A 23,367-nucleotide genomic window follows, 5' to 3' on the forward strand; every position below is an offset into this window, starting at 1 on the left:
GATGAGCATTCTTCCATTTGATGAAAACGCGAGATGAGGATTCTATCAACTACGGCCACAACGCTAGTTCGAGGAGAGCTTCAATCTTTTGTCAAATGAGGGAGCTTCTGCAAGCTGCTTTTGACAGCACGCGGAGCCAAGCAATGACGACGTGAGCGATGTTGTAGTGACGTAGTATTTTTTTTTTTCCGCGAACATGGGCACAGGGCACCAGTGTTTCATTAATTAAGGCCTTCTTTAGTTTCTGTACGAAAAAATTTCGTAACACTGTAGTACTTTCGTTTGTTTGTGGTAATTATTATCTAATTATGGACTAACTAGGTCCAAAAGATTCGTCTCGTCAATTTCGATCAAACTGTGCAATTAGTTTTTATTTTCGTCTATATTTAATACTCCATGTATACGTATAAAGATTCGATGTAACGGGGAATCTTGAAAAAATTTGGATGAAGGAACCTAAACAAGGCCTAAGAGGAAATCAGGAAAATGGTGAAGGAACCTTGAGGTGGTGCAAGGACACACACTGAAGCTAGCTCAAGCCTCAAGGGAACCCAACATTTAACAATGTTAAGAGGTTACTATACGGCAACAGAATTGGGACAGGCAAAGATGGGGAAGCCAATCAGCAACAGAATTCAGCTTATTTTTTGGTTCAAAAAAGAGTATTTCTACTTCAACACTATCTTACGTGGCAACCAATCAGCATTTTTTTCATTTTCTTATTATCGTTTCCCGTTTTTCTTTCAGCCCACTATGGTTAAATGACAGCGAAACAAATGACAATAAAAAGAATCCAATTCCAGTGTAGCATCAGCAATCTGATTAACTGAATATATACCCAACTGAAAATCAGAAACTACTAATGAAGATTTTTTCCGAAAACGATAGGTCCAATTGAAGAACAATAATGCGATGCTAGCTGAAAGAATGTTCAGTCTGCTTGAACGAAGAGATGTCTAGCATCAGTAGCCGAGTCTATTTACACCGTGAAGATGATCATATATACAAACATAACTTGAGGAAGCAACTGAGAATCGAGAGTCTATAGCAATAAATTTCAGTATATATACAGTTGACAATTTTCTCCCTTCATTTCAGCAGCCAATTGTCAGGCAGGATCAGGAAGGTGTTTTGTTTCAACGGGCAGCATCAGGCAGCATGGCAACAGTCACCACGAAGTACTCACAGCCCCCAGGAAGGTTGTAGGGGTTGAGCATGGATGCGGGCGACCGACGGCCACCACTGCTATCACGGCGTGGAGCTCCTCCCATCTGACCTGGGTGCACTATGCGCCGCTCAATGTGAACGATCTGCCCGATTATGTATGCTGGGTGCACCGGGTGGTGCTCAGTGAACAAGGCGACAGATTCCTCAGACAGGTAGTAGTTTGAGCAGTTCCGATTGATCGCCTCATAGTGCCCAGCCGGGTTTCGGAAGAAGACGGCAAGCTCATGGACTTCAAATCGACCAAATGATATCTTCTCCTTGCTGGCCTGTTAAAACAGTTTTCCAAGAGACAACATAGCAAATTTGCTCGTTAGAACAATAAAAAAAAATGTAAATGGTTCTATCCATCAGCCATGGGAATTCATTGCCAGATGAAGAAATTAAAGTAACAAAATTCCAGATGAAGAAATTAAAGTAACAAAACTCATATTGATGTCCAATCGTATCACGATTCTGACAAATTCATTTTTTTATCATATTCAAGATGAAATTTGCTTTGTGCATGAGTGTTCATCTGATGTAAAACAGTAAATGGTACTCGATTATGGCTACATATGTTACAAGACAAACCTGTTTTTCTAGTTGAAGTTTATTGTAGAGATTCTTAATCAGCTCTTTCTTCTCATCCAACTCTTTTGTGATACCTCCATGTACTGCCTGCATAGCTGAATAGCGTTCTAGCAGATCAGCACTCTGTCGTGTCAATAAATAAACTTTGTCGGCCAGGATCTTGATGCATTGTTGAAACTGAACAGTGGTATCAGCTTCATCCTTCTTTACAGAGCTGGAATGAAATAGAGAATATTTTATCATAGCTGTCCTCTCAAGACAATTTACTATGAACAATAAATATGTGAATGACAGTAACACACCTTGCCAAGGAGATAGCCAAAGAACGCAGTGACTCTGCAAAGCCAGTCACACCGGGTGCAGTGACACAATTATTTAGCCTTTCGAACAAACCATGTATCCTCAAAGCAGACGACCGCAGAGCATCATACTCAACAGCCCTTCTGTCAGCTGAACATTTGTTTGTTCGGGCCTCTTCTCTTGCTTCATGTAAACAGTTTTCAAGGTGTGCACAATTCATCTGCATCAAAATATGTAGGGAAAATCAGAGGAATAAGAATATGAAAGGTGATCATTGCGATTTGCACATAGCAGTGAAATTATCATAGATTTTTATGACTAACCTGAGATTCATCAAGAAGACCCCGGGTTTGTTCAAGTTCTTTATTCAGGGAGTTAACCTCATCCATCATAGCACTAAGTTTAATTTCAGTTTCACCCAACTGCTTTGATTTTTGATCTAGGGTATTCTGCAGCTCTGACACAAGGAGCTCCTTATTCCTCAACTCTAAGGCATGATGCTCATTAGTTCTTGAGTTTAAGATGCTAAGAGGATCTTCTATACGAACATCAGAAGCATCAGCCATAGTAAGTTGTGTCAACATGGGCCCTTCCTTATCAATGTTTACGATCTTATGTTCATTATCACGTGGCAATTCTGTCATGAAAGCATCCAGATTAGTACATGCTGCTGAATCGAGCAACTGCAAGTTCAGTGCACCTGAAATGTCAGTCATATTCTCATCACCACCTTCTGTTTGTTTAGATGGCTGTTCAGATGTTGAAGAGGTCTCATCCATGGCCACACTTGATTCATCACGTATTTGGGTTTGCCTGACTCCAGATACATCCAGGTTGCAGTCGTTACTTTTAAATGCAGAAAGCAGGGAATCAGACGTGCCTTTGCTTCCTGATACCATGTGACCTTGCATGTACTGGTTGGCTAAGCGTTCCTCAAGATCCTGGATCCGCTTCTCATATGCCAAGCATTTTTCCTGCTTTGCAGTGAGCAATGACTGAAGCTGGTAAGCAAACTCATCCTTCGCAGCAAGTGCCTCAGCTGTTTTTTCCCTTGCCTTTTTCAATACAGCATCAATTTGCCCTTCGTCAATAGACTCATATCCATATTCAGCACCGACATTGCAGAGAATTGCAATTGCAGAAGCAAGTTCTGCTTTTAACCTGGCATTTTCCACTTCTAACTTACTAGTTCCTGCAATATCAATAGAATCATAGCCCCCCAGAAAATCTTGGAAATCCATCTTATCATCAGCGCTCAGAGGATTTTGCTCAGATTTGTTCAAATTTCCACTGGTACTAGAATTGCTTAGCAAAGGCTTTGCTAGCTGTGATCTCTCAGATTTCAGAAAAGACCCAAGTATAGACTGGGGTGCAAGCTTTTCCACATCATCAACATCAATGGGAAGAAGATCACGATCAAAAGGAGCAACTTTCACATCACACTGGCTTGGAGAATCAAAGAGTCCCATGGAACACATGACATTATCTGGAATGTACCTGCTCCATGTCCTATGGAAATCCTCTCGTCTTGTTTTCTCGTTTTGACACTCGGTTGCCAACTTTTCAGCATATGTTCCAGCCAATCCAGTATACAGCTTAAAATACGATTTCCTCCTGGCTACCTCGGCGACACAAGCTCTATATGCATGACCCAAGCCACTGACTATTTTCAGATTATCAAAATCTTCTTGATGGCCCATCACCTCTTGGAATGCAATGAGTTCACTCATCATGCCTTTGATGCTAATCTGAGAAGATTTTACTCTTTGCATGCAAACATGGACCAAAGTATTCATTTCATTTTTCTTGTCCTTGCATTTCTCAAGCAATTTTGTAAGCCTGTGATCAAAATTCCGTATACTGGGCAAGTTATCCTTTTCATGTACTTCATAGATACGGCCAACCGCTGAGACTGCATCATGAGGGCGGAGAGAAGCAGATAGCTGGAAACTTGAGCAGTCATCAACAAGCTTCTTTGAGGTGTCCACATCTTTACTGCAAGCAAAAGAGTTTTCAGCATATAATACTATGACAGGATGTAGCATAATCGTGGGGAATCGAAGAAATGGTTGCTAACAACACACATTTCAGTTCCAAATGAATAATAAATGAATAAATTAGAAAGAAGCAAGTCCCTTGATAAGCTATTTGTAGCAGCAGAAGCAGAAAATCGTAAAAATGGCACTGTTAAGTTTCAAGCCAACCTGCTATCTCCACGATAATAGACTAGTCATACAACCAAGCTAAACCATTTTTCTTTTTTCCAAAGAATGGTATGATGAAGCCATTTAGATTACTCAGGCCAAATCTCTCACAGTAGAAATAAATATTTCCCAGAGTCTTTCGGGTAACAGCAACATAATTAGGCATACAAATGCTAAGTCTAACCTTAGAGCTTGCATGATGATCTTCTGGTCACCAATGATTCCCTGATGCTCCTTTATCAGCTTCTCAACATCCTTGCACCCACCTGAGCTCATGGCATTGAATAAGCCTTCCACCCTCTTCTTCAGCTCCAAGAAGTTGGCCTTCAGCTGTGATACCTTAACCTCAAACTTCTTATGTGAGCTCAAGCATCCGTCAGCCAATTTCCGCAGGTCATTCTCCTTGAGAAGGTCCATCAAGCAATGCCGCTCCTCACTTTGCAACGCTGGATGCAGCCTAACAGCACGCAGCTTCTGTACATCTCTCTCAAAATTAGCCAGCATCTCAACATGTGAACGGTGCTGCTGAGTGAAGCACCGCAAAAAATCTGAATACCGCTGCGAGAGCTTCCGGAATGTGTGCTCTAGGTTGCTCCGTGCCGTGTCCAGCGCTCGCTCCTGCACCTGCCCCTCCCGCAGAAGCCGCCTGCACAGCTCAAATTTTGCCAAGCTAGATTGGTACACCGCATTGGCGACCTGGAAGTGATATCTGAACCTTGTTTCATAAGATACCAGCGCCTTCAGCGCCGGGTCTGCAGATGCGTCCACAGGTGGTGAGTCCTGCGGCCGGGGCGGCGGTGGAATATTTGGCTCAGGGATGTAGAGGGACTCCGGCGCTGGGGGCCGGGAGTCCGCAAGAAGCCGGGCCTTGTTGTAGAGGAAGACCTCACGGTCGTCGCGCGGAAGCTTGTAGTAGGCGAGCGCGTGCCCGTTGGTGCCGTCGAGGGAGGTGTTGCCGCAGAGGAGGAGCTGGTCGTTGGGCGGTATGCCGCAGTGGAGCTGGATGGAGTGCTGGATGGCCTCGACGAGCGTGTCGCCGCCGCACTGGAACTCCAGTGTGTTGCCGTTCTCCGCCACGTGCACCATCAGCTTCTGCCCCAGCGGCACCGCCGCCGCCTCCTCCGCACCCCCGCCTGTCACCGCCGACCCGGAACTCATCTTCCTTGCGATTCGACTCGCCCACAATTCCACTCCAAAACTCTTCCTTGCGATTCGACTTGGCTCCCCACAATTCCACTCCAAAACCGAATCTTCTTTTTTTTTCTTTCTTTTTTTTCTTTTTTTTTTGCTTCACGCAGTTCAGATTAAAATCTATCTACAGTTCTACCAAATACCACCAAACGAAGCAACCACCGGGCGCGCACAGTTCAACACGAAACACCAAACTCTTTAACCTCTCCGGCAGGACAGCCTCCGTCCGTCCGTCGAAGAAGAGCACGAGCCAACAACGTCCGCCGAGGCCTTCTCTCCCACGCCTCCGATCAGATGCACCAAATCCTTTATCTCCCCCGACCAACAAGAACGGCCGGAAGGCGGCGGCTTTCTTGGAATTCCGGCGAGGGACGGGGACTTCGTGGTCGGGACCGACGTCTCCTGGCCCAATTTACCCTGCTTCACCAAGCCCGCACGGATTCGGGCGAGGAGAAGTTTGGGATTTCTTGATTAACAGACGGAAGCGACCTCCGGGAAGCAATCCAACTCCTCCGATGGGGTTTGATTCGGTCTCCGAGGGGCCTGTGCCGAATCAAGGAACCGGGATGGATGGGATTTTTCTTTTTCTACTACTCCGTGTGGGAGGGGAGATTGACGAGCAGTAGCGTTAGCATCGGGGAGAAGAGGAGATGAGGGAGAGGAAGGGAAGGACGGCGGAGGAGAGAAAGAACAAAAAGTAAAATAAAGGGGGGTGAATAGAAAAGTGGACCAAGCTACCGTCTAGCGTCTGGACTCCGGCAGCCCGGAGCGGACGACGGAGGTGGAGCAGTATATAATAGTACTAAAAAAATGCTGCGGAACTTTTGCAGGAAGACCCTTATAGACTCATGAATTGACGTGTGCGTGAATTATTGGAGAAGGGCTCCTTGCTTCCTCCGGAAGAGTGGCGGTGTAGGGGATGTACCAAGCTATACAACCATGGCTTTGGCCTTGTTTAGTTTCAAAAAATTTTGCAAAATTTTTCAGATTCCCCGTCACATCGAATCTTTATACGCATACATGGAGTATTAAATATAGATGAAAATAAAAATTAATTGCACAGTTTGGTCGAAATTGACGAGACGAATCTTTTGAGCCTAGTTAGTTTATGATTGGATAATTTTTGTCAAATACAAACGAAAGTGCTACAGTGTCGATTTTGCAAAAAATTTTTGGAACTAAACAAGGCCTTTGTTCATCCGGACTCCGAAGGCTTTTTTTTTTTTGGCACGAGGTAGCAGTTAGGTGCGTGAAACACAAACTATCTGGAGTACAGTACTATATATTATTATTATATTATATATGACTATGGATTATTTTGATTGGGTTAAACCGTATCTCACAGTAAAAAAATGAGTCTTCTTTCGCAGGCTCTCACACTACAATAATCGATCGATCTAAACGTTAAAGAGAAAGTTTAACTAACTACGGACACAGGATGGTTATAGTATGGAAGTTGTTTCATTCTTCTTTGTTAGTATATAGAGTTGTGATATAGTGACTCGAATACTATTGATAATATAAGAATACCTTCCAATTGGATTACACATAGATAATTTAAAACATTTTATAAAGTCCTATAGTTTGCTAAATAGTGGGCACTTATTTTATAAATACTATTTTTAATTAATGTTCTATTACATCTTATGTAATCTGAAGATGGAACAACTTAACTTCACAATATTTCATTTTCACTAATAGTAGCTTGCTTTCTACTCCTGTGAGGGAAATCGAGAATAGTAGTGTTATTATTATAGTTATATATTTCTTTTGACTTCAGGTCAAACATCATCAAATCCATATATCTGGAATAGTCACACGAGTAACGGAAATAGGAATGCATTAATAAACTCTAATTGTCAAAGACTAATTTCATACATAGCGCGCTAGCTGATGCGACCCGTTCTTACTAATTCGTGTAAAAGAGTTGACTAATACTCTCTCTCTGCATTCATCAAACTATAAGTTGTTTGACCTTTCTTCTAGGTAAAGTTTTCTAGTAAGTTTTTTAGAGAAATACACAAGCTACAATGTGAATCTAAAGATCACCAGAAAAATATTTAAATAGTCCATTTATTTATCTAATATTATAGATATTAAATATATTTTCTTATAAAGTTGATTAAATTAAACAAAATTGGCGTATGACCAAAAAACTAAACTAACCTAGTATTTATACAGATTTTAAAGGCCCGGAGTACTCGACATGGACGAAAATGTCTTGCATAATTACCACTCTAACATACACAAAAACTCACACATACTTTTATTATAAAGTCATAAGGACAACACTAAAGTATACTGAAGAAGATTGGAAGTCACCACCACAAAGGCACGAAGGAACCCTGACTCCCAAGAGCTTATGCATCTCTAGAAGGAACGTGCACTACTGACGTTTTCTTGTCTAAAAAATGTGAAGGAATGTGCACGCATGTGCCACGTGTAGTATATGCATATACACAGGCCGAGTTTTTTAAAAAAAAATAATAATATAATCTTATACTTGTTCTTGCTCATACTTAATCGATTTATCTATATAGAAAAACTATGCCATATTTCGCAATTTCTTGCGTTCTACGAACAAGTCTTGGCTTACGGTACATTATATAAACGCAACGAAAGCTTGATGATAATGAATTGTGCATCAAGCATTAATTCTCAATGACTAACTGTAATAAGTCTATATAACTACTATGATAAAGAAGTTGCTATCAATCAATTCAAAGCAATTTACTGGCTCTAATCATGGGCACTTAATTATTACTAGTTTGCTAATCTTGCCCCTAGGCTAAACAACGGCGAGGGAGCAAAGGAATCCTTCAATTTCGATCTAGACAGCGCCGGCATTTTCTTTTCTTTTCTTTTTTAAAAATTAGCGCCGACGTTAAAACCAGCAGCAGCCAACAACTAGCCATCTTCCACTGTTCCGATACGACGGCAAAGGATTTTTTCTGTGGAGGATCATGGGCGACGGTCGTCCGTCGGCCGCAGGAGTACCCTGCAAGTTGCAACAGGCAACAGCCAGAGGGGACCAGCCGCAGCCGCCATGAGCCAGTGGGGTGGGTGTGATCAGTCTCTGCTGCCACAAGCGAAGCGAGCAAACAACCATGATGGTGAAATGCACGTAGGTGGTTATCGTGGTCGCCATCAGCGTCGGACGTTGTATGCTTCGCCGAACATGGACGGAGCAGCAGCCTTCACATGGATACATTGGCATCGGCCTCGGCGGCCAGCAGCTCTGGTCATTTTCAGATCTTTGAACCTGAACCAATCAACCAAATCCATCCACCACTCGAACCCAGCTACAATGGACCACCTGCTCGTGAGTCATGAGTCGCGACTGGATATATCCATCTACTAGGGGCGTGCTTCGGTGCTCGATTGCACTCGCAAGCGAGCTCACAAAAACCAAAAATTTTAGTCCCTATAACCAAATACTTAGCTAGGTTGAGCCAGCAAGAGCCTTGTCACAAAAGCTCGTCCCATGAGTTCCAAAAAAAACTTACCTGACATCCGAATGCATGGCTCAATCGCTATTTTGGCTAAAAAAGGTAACACATTGCTCGGTAAAGTAACGGATTTTCACCGTCATTGCATCAGCTGAACTAGGGTTTATGTACTTTATTCTTAGGCAACCAAACAAACAGATTTAGTATCTTCCGGGCTTTATTGAATTATGTAGGGACGTGTTTGATTGCTTGGAAGGTCTTTTGGGATCACTTATTTACCTAGACTGAAGTACCCTATAGCCAAACCATAGCGAAACACAAGTTCATTTATCTTGGACACGACTCCCTCGGGCTCTTGTGTGTGCGCAGGTGGTGGGTGGGGGTGGTTGACATGTGGCGCCTCAAACGTAGTAAGGAGTTGCACCAAACTGATCTGAGAATATCATCCATTTAGGACAACTCAGTCAAGGCAAACAAATAGCCCTATGTGCCTGACTAATAACGCCTTTAAACATTCACTACGACATCATTTCCAAAATAAATCAACAGTATAGAAGATGTATGGGATGCCCACAATAGCATGATATTGTAGTCTACCCTGTTTGTGTCCAACAATGCCTAATAAACTTAGAGTGCAAGATCGACTTGGATACGTAAGTTTGAATAGTGCTGCCACTACTACCCCCTTCCTCCTCGCCACCGTCTCTTTCTTTCTTATTTCTCCAGTGAATCTGGTGATAACAAGAAAGGGAGAAGACACAAATATCTTTTACAATAATTTTTTAGAAACATTTTGTTTAGGGATTACCTAAATAATCTATCGATAAAATCAAATGATTTTTAGTTGGGGTCTTTTTATCTATAATGACTTTGGTGATTGTCACAACTAGATCATTGTTGTGGGTGTTGACTTTATTAGCAGGGGACCAATTTGTTATCTACAAGGAGGGGTGCTTCTAGGTACTCCGTTCAGGAACAATAACTATCGATATCATCATAGCCGCATAGAGAAAATCAGACATACGCAACAAATCCGATGATACAAAGTTATCCCATTTTTAATCTATGCAAGTGCGTGAAAGAACTAGTAAATGACTATATAAGGTTAAACATTGTCTATTCAAAATTATTAAAAACACAAATACAACTAGGCATAAGAGTTATTTATAAAGATATAAACTCGCAAGCACTACTTATACTTAATCTAACAAGCTAAACAAACACTCGTACACAGGTCTAGAGAGACAAAGTTGAAAGCAATTAAGCTACGCACTAGAGCTAACAAATAAACAAGCTAGAAACACAAGCTACTCTAGTGAGAAAAAACAACTATACTCAAAAAACAAAAGTTAATCAACTACGTAAGCCCAAGACGCACATGTAAAGAGCAGGGTTGAAAGCGCAAACTACAAGTTGAGGATGGCACCAAGATTTATCTTGTGGTTCGGTGAGTAGCAACATGGGGACAAAAGAGATAGAGAGAGGTGAGGGAGCCTTAACATGGAAGAAGACAAGATGTTTGACTGTTAGGTGGCTACCACAGGATGGTGCCCAACTGAACTACCATCTTATTTTTCTCCGTCCATCCAAACAGACAAAAAAATAGAACCATTTGATCCTTCCAACCAAACATAAATATGAAATTGTTCTATCCCTGAAATTTTCTAACAAAAACATGAGATGACACATTGACATGTGGATCCATCTATCGACCTATAGTCTTTCTACTTTCTTTTTTCTCTCTCCTTAGTCGATTCTTCCTACTTTTAATCTATCCATAGAGGGTGGCGGCTGCCTCTTCTCCCCTTGTGGTCGAGCTAGCCCTAATGTTCCACATAGTGCTCGCCTAGGCACACTTATGCGCTAGTCGGAGAGGGATTATCTTGCATAAGGGGGTGGATGGAGAATAGACGGGGTGCCCTAGATCCAAGGTTGTGTTGCTTGAGGAAGGAATGACAGGTGGCGGCAGAGGTGATAAGTGCGCCTGGAGGAGGGTATCGGCAGGTTCGACTAGAAGGAAGGCACGCTATGGGTGTAACTGGAGGCAGCATGCGGATGGTGGGAGGAGGATGGGTAAAGACGATGGGCACGAGGTTGCATAGACGACAATTATAGCCTGAATGAGATAGAGGTAGCGCCGACAGACGAGAGGCGTGGACAAGAGAAGACATTGCTGGAGGTGGATGGATAAGGTTAGATGAAGTGTTGACTTATGTCAGAGAGGAAAAGGTGCAGTAGGTAGGGTGGACTAGGTCTAACATTTATATTTCTATATAACTTTAAGTCCATATTTTTTTGTTTTATTTATTCAATAAGATAAGAATATATGTTGATGTATAGGACATTGGAGAATGTCTAGGTAGATCACCATGGATACCACATAGTATTTTTTAAGGTTATAATTAGATATATACCATTCAAAATATCACAGTTTGAAAAGAGATATCATTACTATTCAGGATAATAAAAACATGCTAATATAATTTTACACATCTCTAAAATATACCGCTATATTTATAATTTCTAATCTAAATTGGATCTTCTTCCTCTTCTTCTTTTCTCTCTCTTCTGTTTTTCCACTATGCGCTGTACTCACACATACGTAAAGTTGGTCGCGAGAAGCTAAGAGAGATAGTAAATTTGGTCACGAGAAATTGAGAGAGATAAGGGCCTGTTTGGATGCAGCCAAACAACCAAAACTTTTGGAGAAATGAGCATTTTTTGGAAGAATAGATCTAAACAGGGGCTTGGAAAACTTGGCTGTAAAGATTTGAAATTTGGGACCTTGGAGCCCCAAAACTGTGTAAACTTGCTTAGGGACCCGTGTCATGTGCCTTGCAGACCAAAAAATTTGGGAAGCATTTAAACACCTATTTGAATGTAAAGTTTACAGCCAAAAGTTTTGGAATGTAAAGATTTGGGATCTAAACAGGCCCTAAGTTAGACTACCTGTTTAGAGCATCTCCAACAGTTATGCAATTGGAAATTGCCATTTGTTAGAGTTTGCCAAGTCCCTAAACATTTTGCCAAAGGAAAAATAAGTTTATCTTCAAGTGTTTGGCATTTTTGACTTGGCATTTCTCAAAATAGTGGATCCAACTATTTTTGTCCGGAAATCTTTCATTTTCGCGGAAAATTCTCTCGCGCGGGCGCTTTCTTTTTCGCGCGCAATTCCTTCTCCCGCCGCGCGCAATTCCTTCGCCCGTCGCCGCCAATTCTCTCGCACGGAGGAGTCGTCTCGCGGGAAACTACCGTGACATGAGGAGTACGGGCACGACAAGGAGTCCAAGATTCTCGGGATATCAAAATTGCCAAGCCATTGTGCCTATGCAAAAATGCCAAGTTTGGTCCATCAAATGTTAAGTTTGGCAAAATGCATAAGTCAAATGCAAAACTGTTAGAGAGAAATTTTTAAAGTTTTTGCTAAATTTTAAAAATGCAAAGTCCAATTATATAACTGTTAGAAAAACTGAAACTGTTTTTGTAACGACTCCTGCTCGCTTTTTACTCGAGAGGAGAGTCGGACCCGGGCCAAACCGCCTCCGGAGGAGCTAGAGTCGGACCCGGGCCAAACCGGCCCTAAATTGCCCTTGCCCGCACGCCCCTTGCCCACCGCCTGGAGTCGTCTCGCCCGCGGCCGATCTCCTGCATCCACTCGCCGCGCCGCAACCCGGAGGCCGGAGGAGACTGCGTTCAGTCGAGCACCACCTCCCAGCATCCTCGCGACCATCTCCGGCACGACGTCCGCCCTCTGCAGCCCCGGTGTTCCTGCGACCGTCGCTGCTGTCCTACTTCGCCGCTGGCCAGTTTGCCCCGCGACGAGCACCACCAGAACAAAGGTATTCCCTCCCCTTGTCAGTTGGTCCTCCCTTCCTGCTGTGCTAAATCGTGCGCCCAAACCTTAACCTAATTCATAGGTAAAAAAAATCGTGCGCCCAAACCCTAACATACTATTTGTAATCTGATCTGAATCTAATTACAGGTGTATATGCATGTACATGCCTACTAACTTCGATTGCTTTGCAAAAATTATTGGGTGTACATGTGTACACCCACGTCCTTTACTGGGTCCGCCCCTGCTCTTCCCCTCCTGTGCGAAACCGAGCACCCAAACCCTAATCCCTAATGCAAGCTATTTGTATTCGGATCTGATTAACTACAACTACATACATGTATTATGCCTACTTACTTGATTTTTTTGCAAAAATTATCGGGCGTACATGTGTACACCCCTGTCCTACACCCGCTCCGCCCCTGATTTTGATGCTCTGTGATGATTGTGTGATAGTGCCCAGATGAGTTCGAAGAAGGTTCCGTACCACAAGCATCGGGAGGCTGAGGAGGCGAGGAAGAAGGTAAGTTCCTTCTAATATTTTCATGTGACACTTATTTTCCCCTTGTACTGGGTGTTCATATTTTGTTTTGACTGCTTTGTTATGTGAAGAGGGAGGAAGATGAAGCGGCGCGTGTATATGCGGAGTTTGTTGAGTCCTTCAAAGGTGACAGCTCATCTGGGGCTAAGTTTGTCCGAGGTGGTGTGATCGACCCCAATGCAAAGCTGAAGATTGACTCAGAAGGTTAGTGGCAGGGGTTTCATTGTTGCATACTTCCTCATAGTTGCCTTCCCGCTTTGTAGTTTCAATATCTTCCAAGCTGGATATATGCATTGTTTCTTTTATTGCTCCAATTGATCAAGAGATCGGCCTTTTTATTCATTCGGCAATGGCAGGTGGAAAGTCCAAAGATGGGGGGTCTGTTCCAAAGAAGGGCAGTAGGTAAACGGCAAAAATGCTTGATTTCTAGAAGATGGTATCCTGTGGTACCGCTGCTACATCTTTAGATGGCCATGCAGCCAATATAACCAGAACTCAGGGACACAGCCTAGTTTTGATTGCCTTATGCTATATACTCAGCACATTCTTTTCTCTTCTTTACAATTATATGCGTCTTAAACTGTCTGTTAATTGAACCTTGAAACTGTAACCAAGTGCTGAATGCAGTTTAAATAAAACAATGACAAGGGTAATCTGAAGAAGAAAATTGTTTCCCAGTCTTATGAATGGCCATGCCATCTTGTTTCATGCCTAGTGTTTCGTTTGCACTTATCCTGTAGTTTCAACCTGAAGGAACAATTCATTGTTGCTACATCAGCTTGTGATGGTATTACACTAGCTCATGTTTTGCCTTTGTTTGATTTCATGTTTGTTTATTGTGTTAGCACTTCTGTAGAGGTCACAGTGCTTCATCATTGGTGATCTTACATTAGTGTTTTTGACTGTATAATAAAAACATACTAGGGTTCCAGGTAGGCATGCTAGGTATCTACCTTATAGAACAGTGGATTAGTGTGATGAATATATATATATACCACATTTAATCTGCATATTTTCTATTTATGTACAAATATCCTTCTAGGATGTGTTTGGTTCAGGGGATAGGGGACTGGATCATCCCATTTTGAGGTGTTTGGTTGCATCCTGCCCACCCCCACTACACACGTGCGCACACACACAAAAGCTGGGAGAGGCTGATCCTGCTGAAACTGTGCAGACAACCATCTCACTTCTTTGCTCTCTTACATTGTGGGTCATGCCTTTTGATCCCTCCCCATCGCTCACCAACAGAAAACTGGGATCATCCCATCCCTCATACCATACAACCAACCGGAATCATCTTATTTCTACCCCTAATAGTAGGGATGGCCCTATCCCGTCCCACCTTGCCCCTGAACCAAACATATCCTTAGATGGTACGTGGACATTGTGTTGAGTATGGAGAAAGTACTCATGTTGGATAGTCAAGGGCTAACGTAATAGCAGGATGGTCCTATCCATCCCGCATTGTCCCCAAACTAAACACATCCTTGGTGGTATGAGGATATTAGGTTGAGTATGGAGAAAGTAGTCATGTTGGATCTAGTCAAGGGGTAATTAGTTAGACGGCACTGTCTCAAGTTTGTGGGATATAAGGTCACAAAAAAAGTCTGTGGGATATATAAGCAATAATGTTTTCTTTATATTTAGGGGTGTTCTGTTAAGAACTTTAAAGCTTATCATACCTTTATAATAGTAGCTAGACTTTCTCATGTCAGTAATGCTGATTTAGTTCCAGCATTTCAGCCACTTAGAATCTTCTAATTTACATGTCTACTCCTGTATCTTTTTTGGGGTGTGTTTGGGATAATTCCTCTCAAGGGGTGTGGGTGGGTGTGGGTTGTGTTCAGCGTGCGTGTTTTAGATTTTTCTGGATCAGGGTTATTCCCTCTCCTTTGTACTTTTCTCGATCTTAATGAAACGATACACAGATCTCCTGCGAAGAACTCCTAACTTTTGCACTCTTTTTAGTGACCAGACTAGATTGACTTGAAAATTCATGTCCTTGGACTAAATTCTTGTGGAGTCGAAGCTTTAGGATCAATTATACTTTTTCATACAAAGTATGATTGATTCAAGCTTTATTGGAGAATCTTAATTCCATTGTTTGCATCATTATATTATCAGGATTTCGGTTATAGCATAAGCCAAAGTAGTGAAGTTGAAATTTCACGAGTTGAAGTGAGAATGCCTGAAATATCATCGTATATGCAATTCTTTGCTTCTGTTCTCATAATCCCATGTTACTTAGGTTAGGTGTATGCATGATGTGCATAATGATCTAACTTGCGAACTGCATAGATACCTTATACATAGCATTCTTTTCTCCAGGTATGTTCCATCGTTCTTGCCACCATCGTTTGCGAAAGAGCCTGAGAAAAAGGTTAGGAACTTCACACTTCCTGTATTCTTATGATTTGTTTCAGTCAACCTGTATAGTTCCTTTGGTTAAAGCTTTGTCCGGACTTGCAGAAAGAAGAGGAGAGGCCAAAGGAAAAGGAAAAAGGAAAGCCACGAGTAATAGATAAATTCTTGGAGGAACTCAAGTTTGAACAAGAGCAACGGAAAAAGCGCAATCAGGATCGAGATCACCGCCATGAAGGTCGTCACAGCGACAGCTCCATGGTAGGCACTTGTATGTGTAAAAATGGTTATTTTGTTTTGTTCCATACTTCCACGAGAGGATTGTGTGGATTATTAATCATTATTTTGTTTGGTTTGTGGAAATATTATATGTTAAAGTTACGAATGTAGAATATCAATATTTTCAACTCGTTTGCAGCTTCTTTGAACTGTTCTTAAACTGATGTCTAGCTAATAGGAAATTTATGTGATTAATTTGCAGTTTCTCTATGAATATTTTTTTTCATTGACGCTTAAAATTATTTTGTGCAGCCCTCTAGCCGGTTTGATGAACTACCAGATGAATTTGATCCGACTGGAAGATTTCCAGGATCATTTGATGATGGTGATCCTCAAACCACGAACTTATATGTCGGCAATCTATCTCCTAAGGTTGCTTTCTCTGCTGCACTGTTCTGTCAAACTTGTATGCATTATCTTGTTAGCTTCACATGCTATGGTGTTAGGTCGATGAGAATTTTCTTTTGAGGACCTTTGGTCGGTTTGGACCTATTGCTAGTGTCAAGATTATGTGGCCTAGAACAGAAGAGGAACGCAGAAGGCAAAGAAATTGTGGTTTTGTTGCCTTCATGAATAGAACAGACGGACAGGCAGCAAAGGATGAAATGCAAGGTTAGTGTCCACATCCATGTAGTGTTAACCCATCTGGATAATCTTTGTTCATTGTTTATGGGAACTTGAAATGCTGTTTTTGGCTGGTATTCTTACCTTCAGGTTATTTGATGATTTATTTCAGGTGTTGTTGTGTATGACTATGAACTGAAGATTGGATGGGGTAAATCTGTTGCTCTTCCATCACAAGCTTTGCCTGCTCCTCCTCCAGGACACATGGCAATCAGAAATAAGGAGGTTGCTTCCTTTTTCCTTTCGCGCTGTATTAAATTCTGACTTCATCTGAACTTTTTCTCATGATATATTTGCAAGTTTTAAAAGAATGTGGTGTTTCTGGTATTGCGAGTTGTTTTTGACGATCTTTTTCTTCATTTTATACAGGGTGGTACAGTCGTACTTTCTGGTCCTGGTGGCCCTGCTGTTGCATCTGTTACACCACAAACCTCAGAGCTGGTAGGGGAACTTGTACATGATCCATTATTAATTCATCTGTTTGTTCTAGGATGCCATTCTTTATCCTGCAGTGTTACTTTATTTACTTGTTATTTCTAGTGATCATGTTCTCTTTCTTTCTTCTTTTGGTTTATGTAAGTGCACTAGTACAGTGATCTTGCTATCTAGGTTATTCTTTTAGTGTCACCGTAAAAGAATTAACAAATTCTGCTGTCTTGCTTTGAGTTAGATTGTGAAGGATGAATATTTCATACTTCATAATATTAATGATTATTCGAAAATACTTTATATCTCTTGAATCGTGTAGACTATAGACTGAAGGTAAATTCATTACTTGTCGAGAAATATTAATGTTTCCAAAGGTCCTCATTTTCAACACCAGTTAATGCCCTTTTTGTAAGGTCTCAACTTACGCGCTGTTCTAGGGCCTGTTTGGATCACTGAGTCACCTTCTAGGCCATCGAAACGGGTGGACTAGAAGTACTGATTTTTAGTCCAGCCCAACTAGTTAGTCCCTCGGTAGTACATGTATCCAAACAGCAAAGGACTAAATTTTTAGTTTCCTAAAATTTCACCTAAACTTTAATTGGACTAACAACTAGTCCAAGTGATCCAAACAGGTCCCTAATAAATTATATGTGCACATATAATTTCTGGTTTCTGGCTACGTGTTTGTTGCTTCTCATGGGATTGAATAAGTTTTTTCTGGAACATGATATCTGGTGATACTGCATTATATTAAATGAGTCATCTGTTGGTAGATTTATTTCACATTATGGATTCATTGACTTGATAGGTCCTTACACCAAATGTTCCTGATATTGTGGTTGCTCCACCTGATGATGGACGTCTTCGGCATGTGATTGACACAATGGCTCTGCACGTACTTGATGGTGGATGTGCTTTTGAACAAGCTGTAATGGAGAGAGGGCGAGGAAATCCTATATTTGATTTCTTGTTTGATCTTAAATCTAAAGAGCACACATATTACGTTTGGAGGCTATACTCATTTGCTCAGGTACTTGTTGCTGTCTATAGCTCAAAATTTTAAAAATACATCTCAGTGTTCTTATGGCATAATATCTCAGTGTTCATATTTGCTATTCTTACTTAGAAGTTAGGCTATCAAAAGTATTATGCTTCACTTGTGCTACCAAAGATAACAATCAAACAAAGCTATGATGTCCACTGTGTCTGTTGCACAAGAACTTGTTAAGTTGTTGAATAAGTGTTATTACTACTTAGTTTATGTATGTTTTTCTTGCTCAACAGAACTTTATATCTATGACCATATTATGGCTGGAACATATCTTTTTGAGAATCAAATCACAATTATTACATCCATAAAATTTCAAGTAACTACGAAAAATGGTTGTGCTGATAGAGTGCTAACAGCTTGTGATATATGTAACATAGGGTGATACTTTACAACGATGGAGAACAGAACCATACATCATGATCACAGGAAGTGGAAGGTAATAGTTTTGAACAGTAATTCAATAGGATGAATATGCATGGTATCTGCTTATTGGCTTTCTTGACAAAAATGTAATATGCAATTCAGATGGGTTCCACCTCCCTTGTCATCCAACAGAAGCCCTGAACGTGAAAAGGAATCTACATTTGCTGCTGGTAGAAGCAGGGTAAGTAACTGTTAGCTGTAATCAGAGCATTAAGTTGTTGTTCTGTTGCTGTCAAATAAATAAATGGCTGTTCTGTTACAATACTAAATTTGTGCTCCCCTCTTCAGCGTGTTGAAGTGGAGCGGACATTGACTGAGTCACAACGTGATGAATTTGAGGACATGCTGCGAGCTTTGACATTAGAGAGGAGCCAAATAAAAGATGCCATGGGATTTGCCTTGGATAATGCTGATGCAGCTGGGGAGGTAATGTGTACTTTCTAATATTATGTAATCAGCTCTATTTTCTTTTCTTTTTCTTCACTCTGTTGCATTTCTTAATGGTACTGTGACTTATTTATCTATATATACACCCAGTCACCCACATTGAGACCAGTTAATAGCTTAATGGTTATGTGTCGACAACAAAATGTGCGTATGTAGTTACTGGATTCACGTGGCCACGGACTCACAGTTGACTGACTGTTTGAAGGACAACCCTTGTGTTGACTGATAAGATCTGTTTTATTTTTATAAGAAGTCTAAAGTATGCATACAATGATTGCTGAAATTGTATCAATTTGCAACATGTAAAGTGTATATTGATTGATGAAATGCTACCTTTGTTCCTTCACCAATCTATTTTGTTCCTTGGGGGTCACTTAGATGATATTTAATAAACTGTTGGGATCTGGTTTTCTTTTAAAATTTTGTTGTCTTTATAGTTTAGCTTATTTGTTATGGATTAGTCATTATATCCTTGTTGAGGCACCTGGTTTTTTAGACTTTTCTCTTCCACATGATGTCTCTTCTGTAGTTCTCATTTCATGATTGTTCATTTTCTTGCATTCCAGATTGTTGAGGTTCTTACAGAATCCTTGACACTCAAGGAGACGTCTATTCCAACAAAGGTTGCTCGGCTTATGCTAGTGTCTGACATCCTTCATAACAGTAGTGCTCCTGTGAAGAATGCATCTGCATTCCGAACGAAATTCGAAGCTTCTTTGCCAGATGTTATGGAGAGCTTCAATGACTTGTACCGCAGTATCACTGGAAGGATAACTGCTGAAGCTCTGAAGGTAACTTATGTTGCGCCATTTGTTGAATACTCGAGCTTATTTTTATCCTTCATGTTCTTACATGTCTGCATGGATTTATTACTGTTCTGCAGGAGAGGGTTATGAAAGTTCTACAAGTTTGGGCAGACTGGTTCCTGTTTTCTGATGCATTTCTGAATGGGCTGAGGGCTACTTTTCTGAGATCAGGCAACTCTGGTGTCGTTCCGTTTCACTCGTTATGCGGTGATGCACCTGAAATTGAAAAGAAAGGTAGCTCTGAGGATGGAAATGATGGATTTAAGCTTAATGAAGATGGTGCCTTGGCTACTGGAAAGGCAGCAGCAACAAAGGAGCTATTAGGGCTCCCACTAGCTGAACTTGAGCGTCGTTGTAGACATAATGGCCTCTCTCTGTGTGGTGGTAAAGAAATGATGGTCGCCAGGCTGCTTAACTTGGAAGAGGCTGAGAAAGAACGAGTATATGAGAAGGATGTTGACATGAAATATGTGCAGGGTGAACAGCATACGATTGGAAGTGGTGTGAATACTTCAAAATTTGGTGAAAGTCCTAATGTTGATGAATTAGATGTCTCTCGGAACAATATGAGAGCTGGTAAAGGACGTTCTGGAGAATCTGCTTTTGCCGAACTTGAATCATTTCCAAGCAAGAAGCCGAAATATGATCCTGTTTTGCCAGCTTCTAAATGGAGTCGAGAGGATGACATCAGTGACGATGAAGATAGAAAAGGTGGTCGAGGCTTGGGATTAAGCTATTCATCTGGAAGCGATATTGCTGATGATCTTGGAAAGGTCGATACAACAGAAGCTAGTACCGACCACACAAGTCATCATCACGATACGATTGTTGATGAAGAGCACAGGTACTTGTCCGTGTTCAATACTTTTACCATTTCCATGCTAGTTTTTATAAGTGTCTGTCATGCACATACGTAGGTGTCGTTGGGCACCGCTCTGGCCCCACGTGCACACGCACTGTAGGCACTATACAGCACTGTAGCGCGAAGCAAAACAGCTCTGGCTCTGTCCAAACATAACTGCAAAAGTTGAGCTAGTGTGTTGGGGCTCCAGTGGCTCCACTACAGTACCGCTATAGTACCAGAGCTGGAACCAGAGCTGCATGGAGCCCCTCCTCCAAACACATGCACTTATTTTGTTCAACTAACTCCAATGCCTTCTTCTCTGCAGGCAGAAGTTGAGGCAGATTGAAATTTCTGTCATGCAATACCGTGAATCTCTTGAGGAGCAGGGTCTGCGTAACTTGGATGAGATTGAGAGGAAGGTTGCCAGCCATCGAAGGCGGCTTCAGTCAGAATACGGTTTATCCACTTCAGCTGATGGTGCTAACAGGCGATCTTCTGGTATGTAAAGGGCAGTAAGGATACCTGCTTATTTGATAGTACCATTTCTTTTGGATTTGAACTTCCATCATCATTGAGATTTTCACAACTTCATATATTAGTTTATGCACTAAGAATGAGCCATGCACCCTCAATTGCATTTACTCTTTGCTCTCCCTTTGTTTTTGGAAGCTAGTTATACACACTTTAAACAATATTCTATTTTGCAGAAAGAACATCATCAGAGCGGAAAGAGAGGCGTGACGATGCACATGATTATCCTAGGAAACGGCGTCGGAGCCAGAGTAGAAGCCGCAGCCCTCCAAGGAAGTCACAGGAGAGGGATCGAGAGCACAATCGAAGTAGAGACCGATCGCATGGCAACGATGCCGGGAGGGATAGGGTGCGCGAGAAAAGTGCAAGCCGAGGGCGAGACGACCACTACGACAGAAGCCGAGACAGAGAGAAGGACAGGAGAAAGGGGAGGTGACCGACCTGAAACCATCTTCACCACTCACCATTTGCCTGGACTGAAGGGCCCAGGAGCAATGCGATATTTGAGCTGGGCTACACGCCCACCAGCAGCAACATCAGTAAACATATCTTCCGCACCAGGCAGGTTACCCTGGTCTGCTCCATGCATTGTCTGTTATAATAGTTCTGAGGATTTTAAGTTCGAGGTTTTGTAGAGAAGACTTGTTTGTAACTGGTTGAAATTTTGCGGATTAAGATGTATCAGATGTGCAGTTTATACTGAAAACCAATGTTGAATACACCTAGACCCAGAATTGTCAGTATCAGAGAACCATGGTATGGACTGTGATTCTGTTCTTCCCTGGTGGGCTGCTTCGTGTAGTACTTGCACGGCGTCGGCGTGCGAGTACTGTTGGTGCGTGTCGGCGCATGCGTCGACAATGCATGCTCCAACTAACGTGCTCACGTGCACGATAATGTGTTGTATCATGCTCTAGCATGCGAACATGTGCGCTACTGACGTGGTGTGTAGCTAACCTATTTGTCTATAGACGCTTTGAACACTTTGCTTTTTCATGATGCCTGGTGTTAAGGATGGCGCAGATTTGAAAAAGGTTAGACGATGTTGGAACAAAAGTTTAATGCATTTCGACATTGAGCATCTGATGACCATTTATCTCCAGATGTTACAGCGCTTTGTTAACACTTTCGCATCTCTCAGTTTTCCCGATGATGCATGGGGACCTCTTCACCTCCAAACCCCAAGGTTGCTGGCTTGCTGCTGCTGCTGCTGCCCGGAGATCAGGTATTAGTCGTCTGGAGAATCCTGGGACGCACTTGTGTTGTAAATGGTGTCACGTCGTGTTATCAAAAGAGGGTGCATTAGCACGCACCGGGTTCTGAAATATATGGTTTTGCCCACAGATACAGAAAGAGGGAGAGACTGGCTGACGGGGAGAGGGCACCAACCTGTTTGCCTCTACTCGATCGGCACGTCTATCCAAAGGACACGCAGCTGTCGTGTCAGAAAGCACACGCCAACACGGACACGAAACGTGTGTGCGAGGTGCGTGCGGTGCGGTGCGTGTGAGGTGTGACCCAGTCCAGACATCGTTAGCAGCGACAACGACATGCTTTGCTTTGCTAACGACGACCTGCCCCCGCTAGAGCGAACCAGAGAGATGCACAGGTACATTATGGATGCATAGACCTGTGTTACAGAGATACATATAATGAAATGTTAACTTCAACCATTGTTTTTAAGTTTTGTAGAGGGTGCATTTGCTATGCGTAGCCACTTCATCCCGATCCTATTGACAGCCTGCTTGATTTTATACATCTAAACATAATGCACATCTAATTGCATAGTAAAAGTTATAAATCTAAAAAAACTCAAAACATCTTCTAATTTGGAATGGAGGGAGTATCTGCCAACGGGATAAAGCTAAAAAAACAAAGAAGGAAAAACTCAACCTACAAGGGCCATGACCTTTTGCCTGGGATGAGCGAGGGGATTTTATTTACTCTCTTCAGCTTAAAATACGTTGCCATGGAAATTCAAACTCAGGGATGCCGTTGAAACTGCTTAACCAACTAGTCTAGCATCCTTTGGCTAATGGGTGAAAGGTAGTTAATAGGTTTTTGTTTAGCAAAGTTATAAGTCGACCAATTCGTTGAGTCCTATTTGATCCTCTATCTAACAGTTAGGAATACTTAAGAAAATTTAATTTGGTTCAAACCCAGAATGACACAAGACGGAAGTATTACACGTTAGTAGCTTTTATTAACTAAATTAATTTGAATAATTAGTTAGGCTTTAGCATAGAGTGTTTAGA

At 41.9% G+C, this 23,367-nt stretch overlaps 2 protein-coding genes across 2 annotated transcripts; one reads left to right on the top strand and one right to left on the bottom strand.

Moving 5' to 3' along the window:
* On the bottom strand, nt 844-6,263 carry LOC8079402 (autophagy-related protein 11). The gene is made up of 5 exons (XM_002453360.2): nt 4,486-6,263; nt 2,421-4,092; nt 2,100-2,317; nt 1,798-2,011; nt 844-1,493 (listed from the first exon to the last, which is right to left on the bottom strand). The coding sequence occupies exons 1-5, from the start codon at nt 5,457-5,459 to the stop codon at nt 1,137-1,139; spliced, it is 3,435 nt and encodes a 1,144-aa protein (XP_002453405.1). The 5' UTR covers nt 5,460-6,263; the 3' UTR covers nt 844-1,136.
* Nucleotides 12,483-21,884, top strand: LOC8079403 (protein RRC1). The gene is made up of 18 exons (XM_002451614.2): nt 12,483-12,780; nt 13,230-13,296; nt 13,386-13,518; nt 13,671-13,716; nt 15,646-15,697; nt 15,787-15,939; nt 16,210-16,329; nt 16,404-16,569; nt 16,694-16,806; nt 16,951-17,022; nt 17,819-18,040; nt 18,439-18,497; nt 18,587-18,665; nt 18,773-18,910; nt 19,498-19,722; nt 19,815-20,581; nt 20,907-21,079; nt 21,289-21,884. Exons 2-18 carry the CDS (start codon nt 13,237-13,239, stop codon nt 21,546-21,548), a joined length of 2,838 nt encoding a protein of 945 aa, XP_002451659.2. The 5' UTR covers nt 12,483-12,780; nt 13,230-13,236; the 3' UTR covers nt 21,549-21,884.

This window comes from Sorghum bicolor, chromosome 4 (genome assembly GCF_000003195.3).
Source record: "Sorghum bicolor cultivar BTx623 chromosome 4, Sorghum_bicolor_NCBIv3, whole genome shotgun sequence".
Lineage (NCBI taxonomy): Eukaryota > Viridiplantae > Streptophyta > Magnoliopsida > Poales > Poaceae > Sorghum > Sorghum bicolor.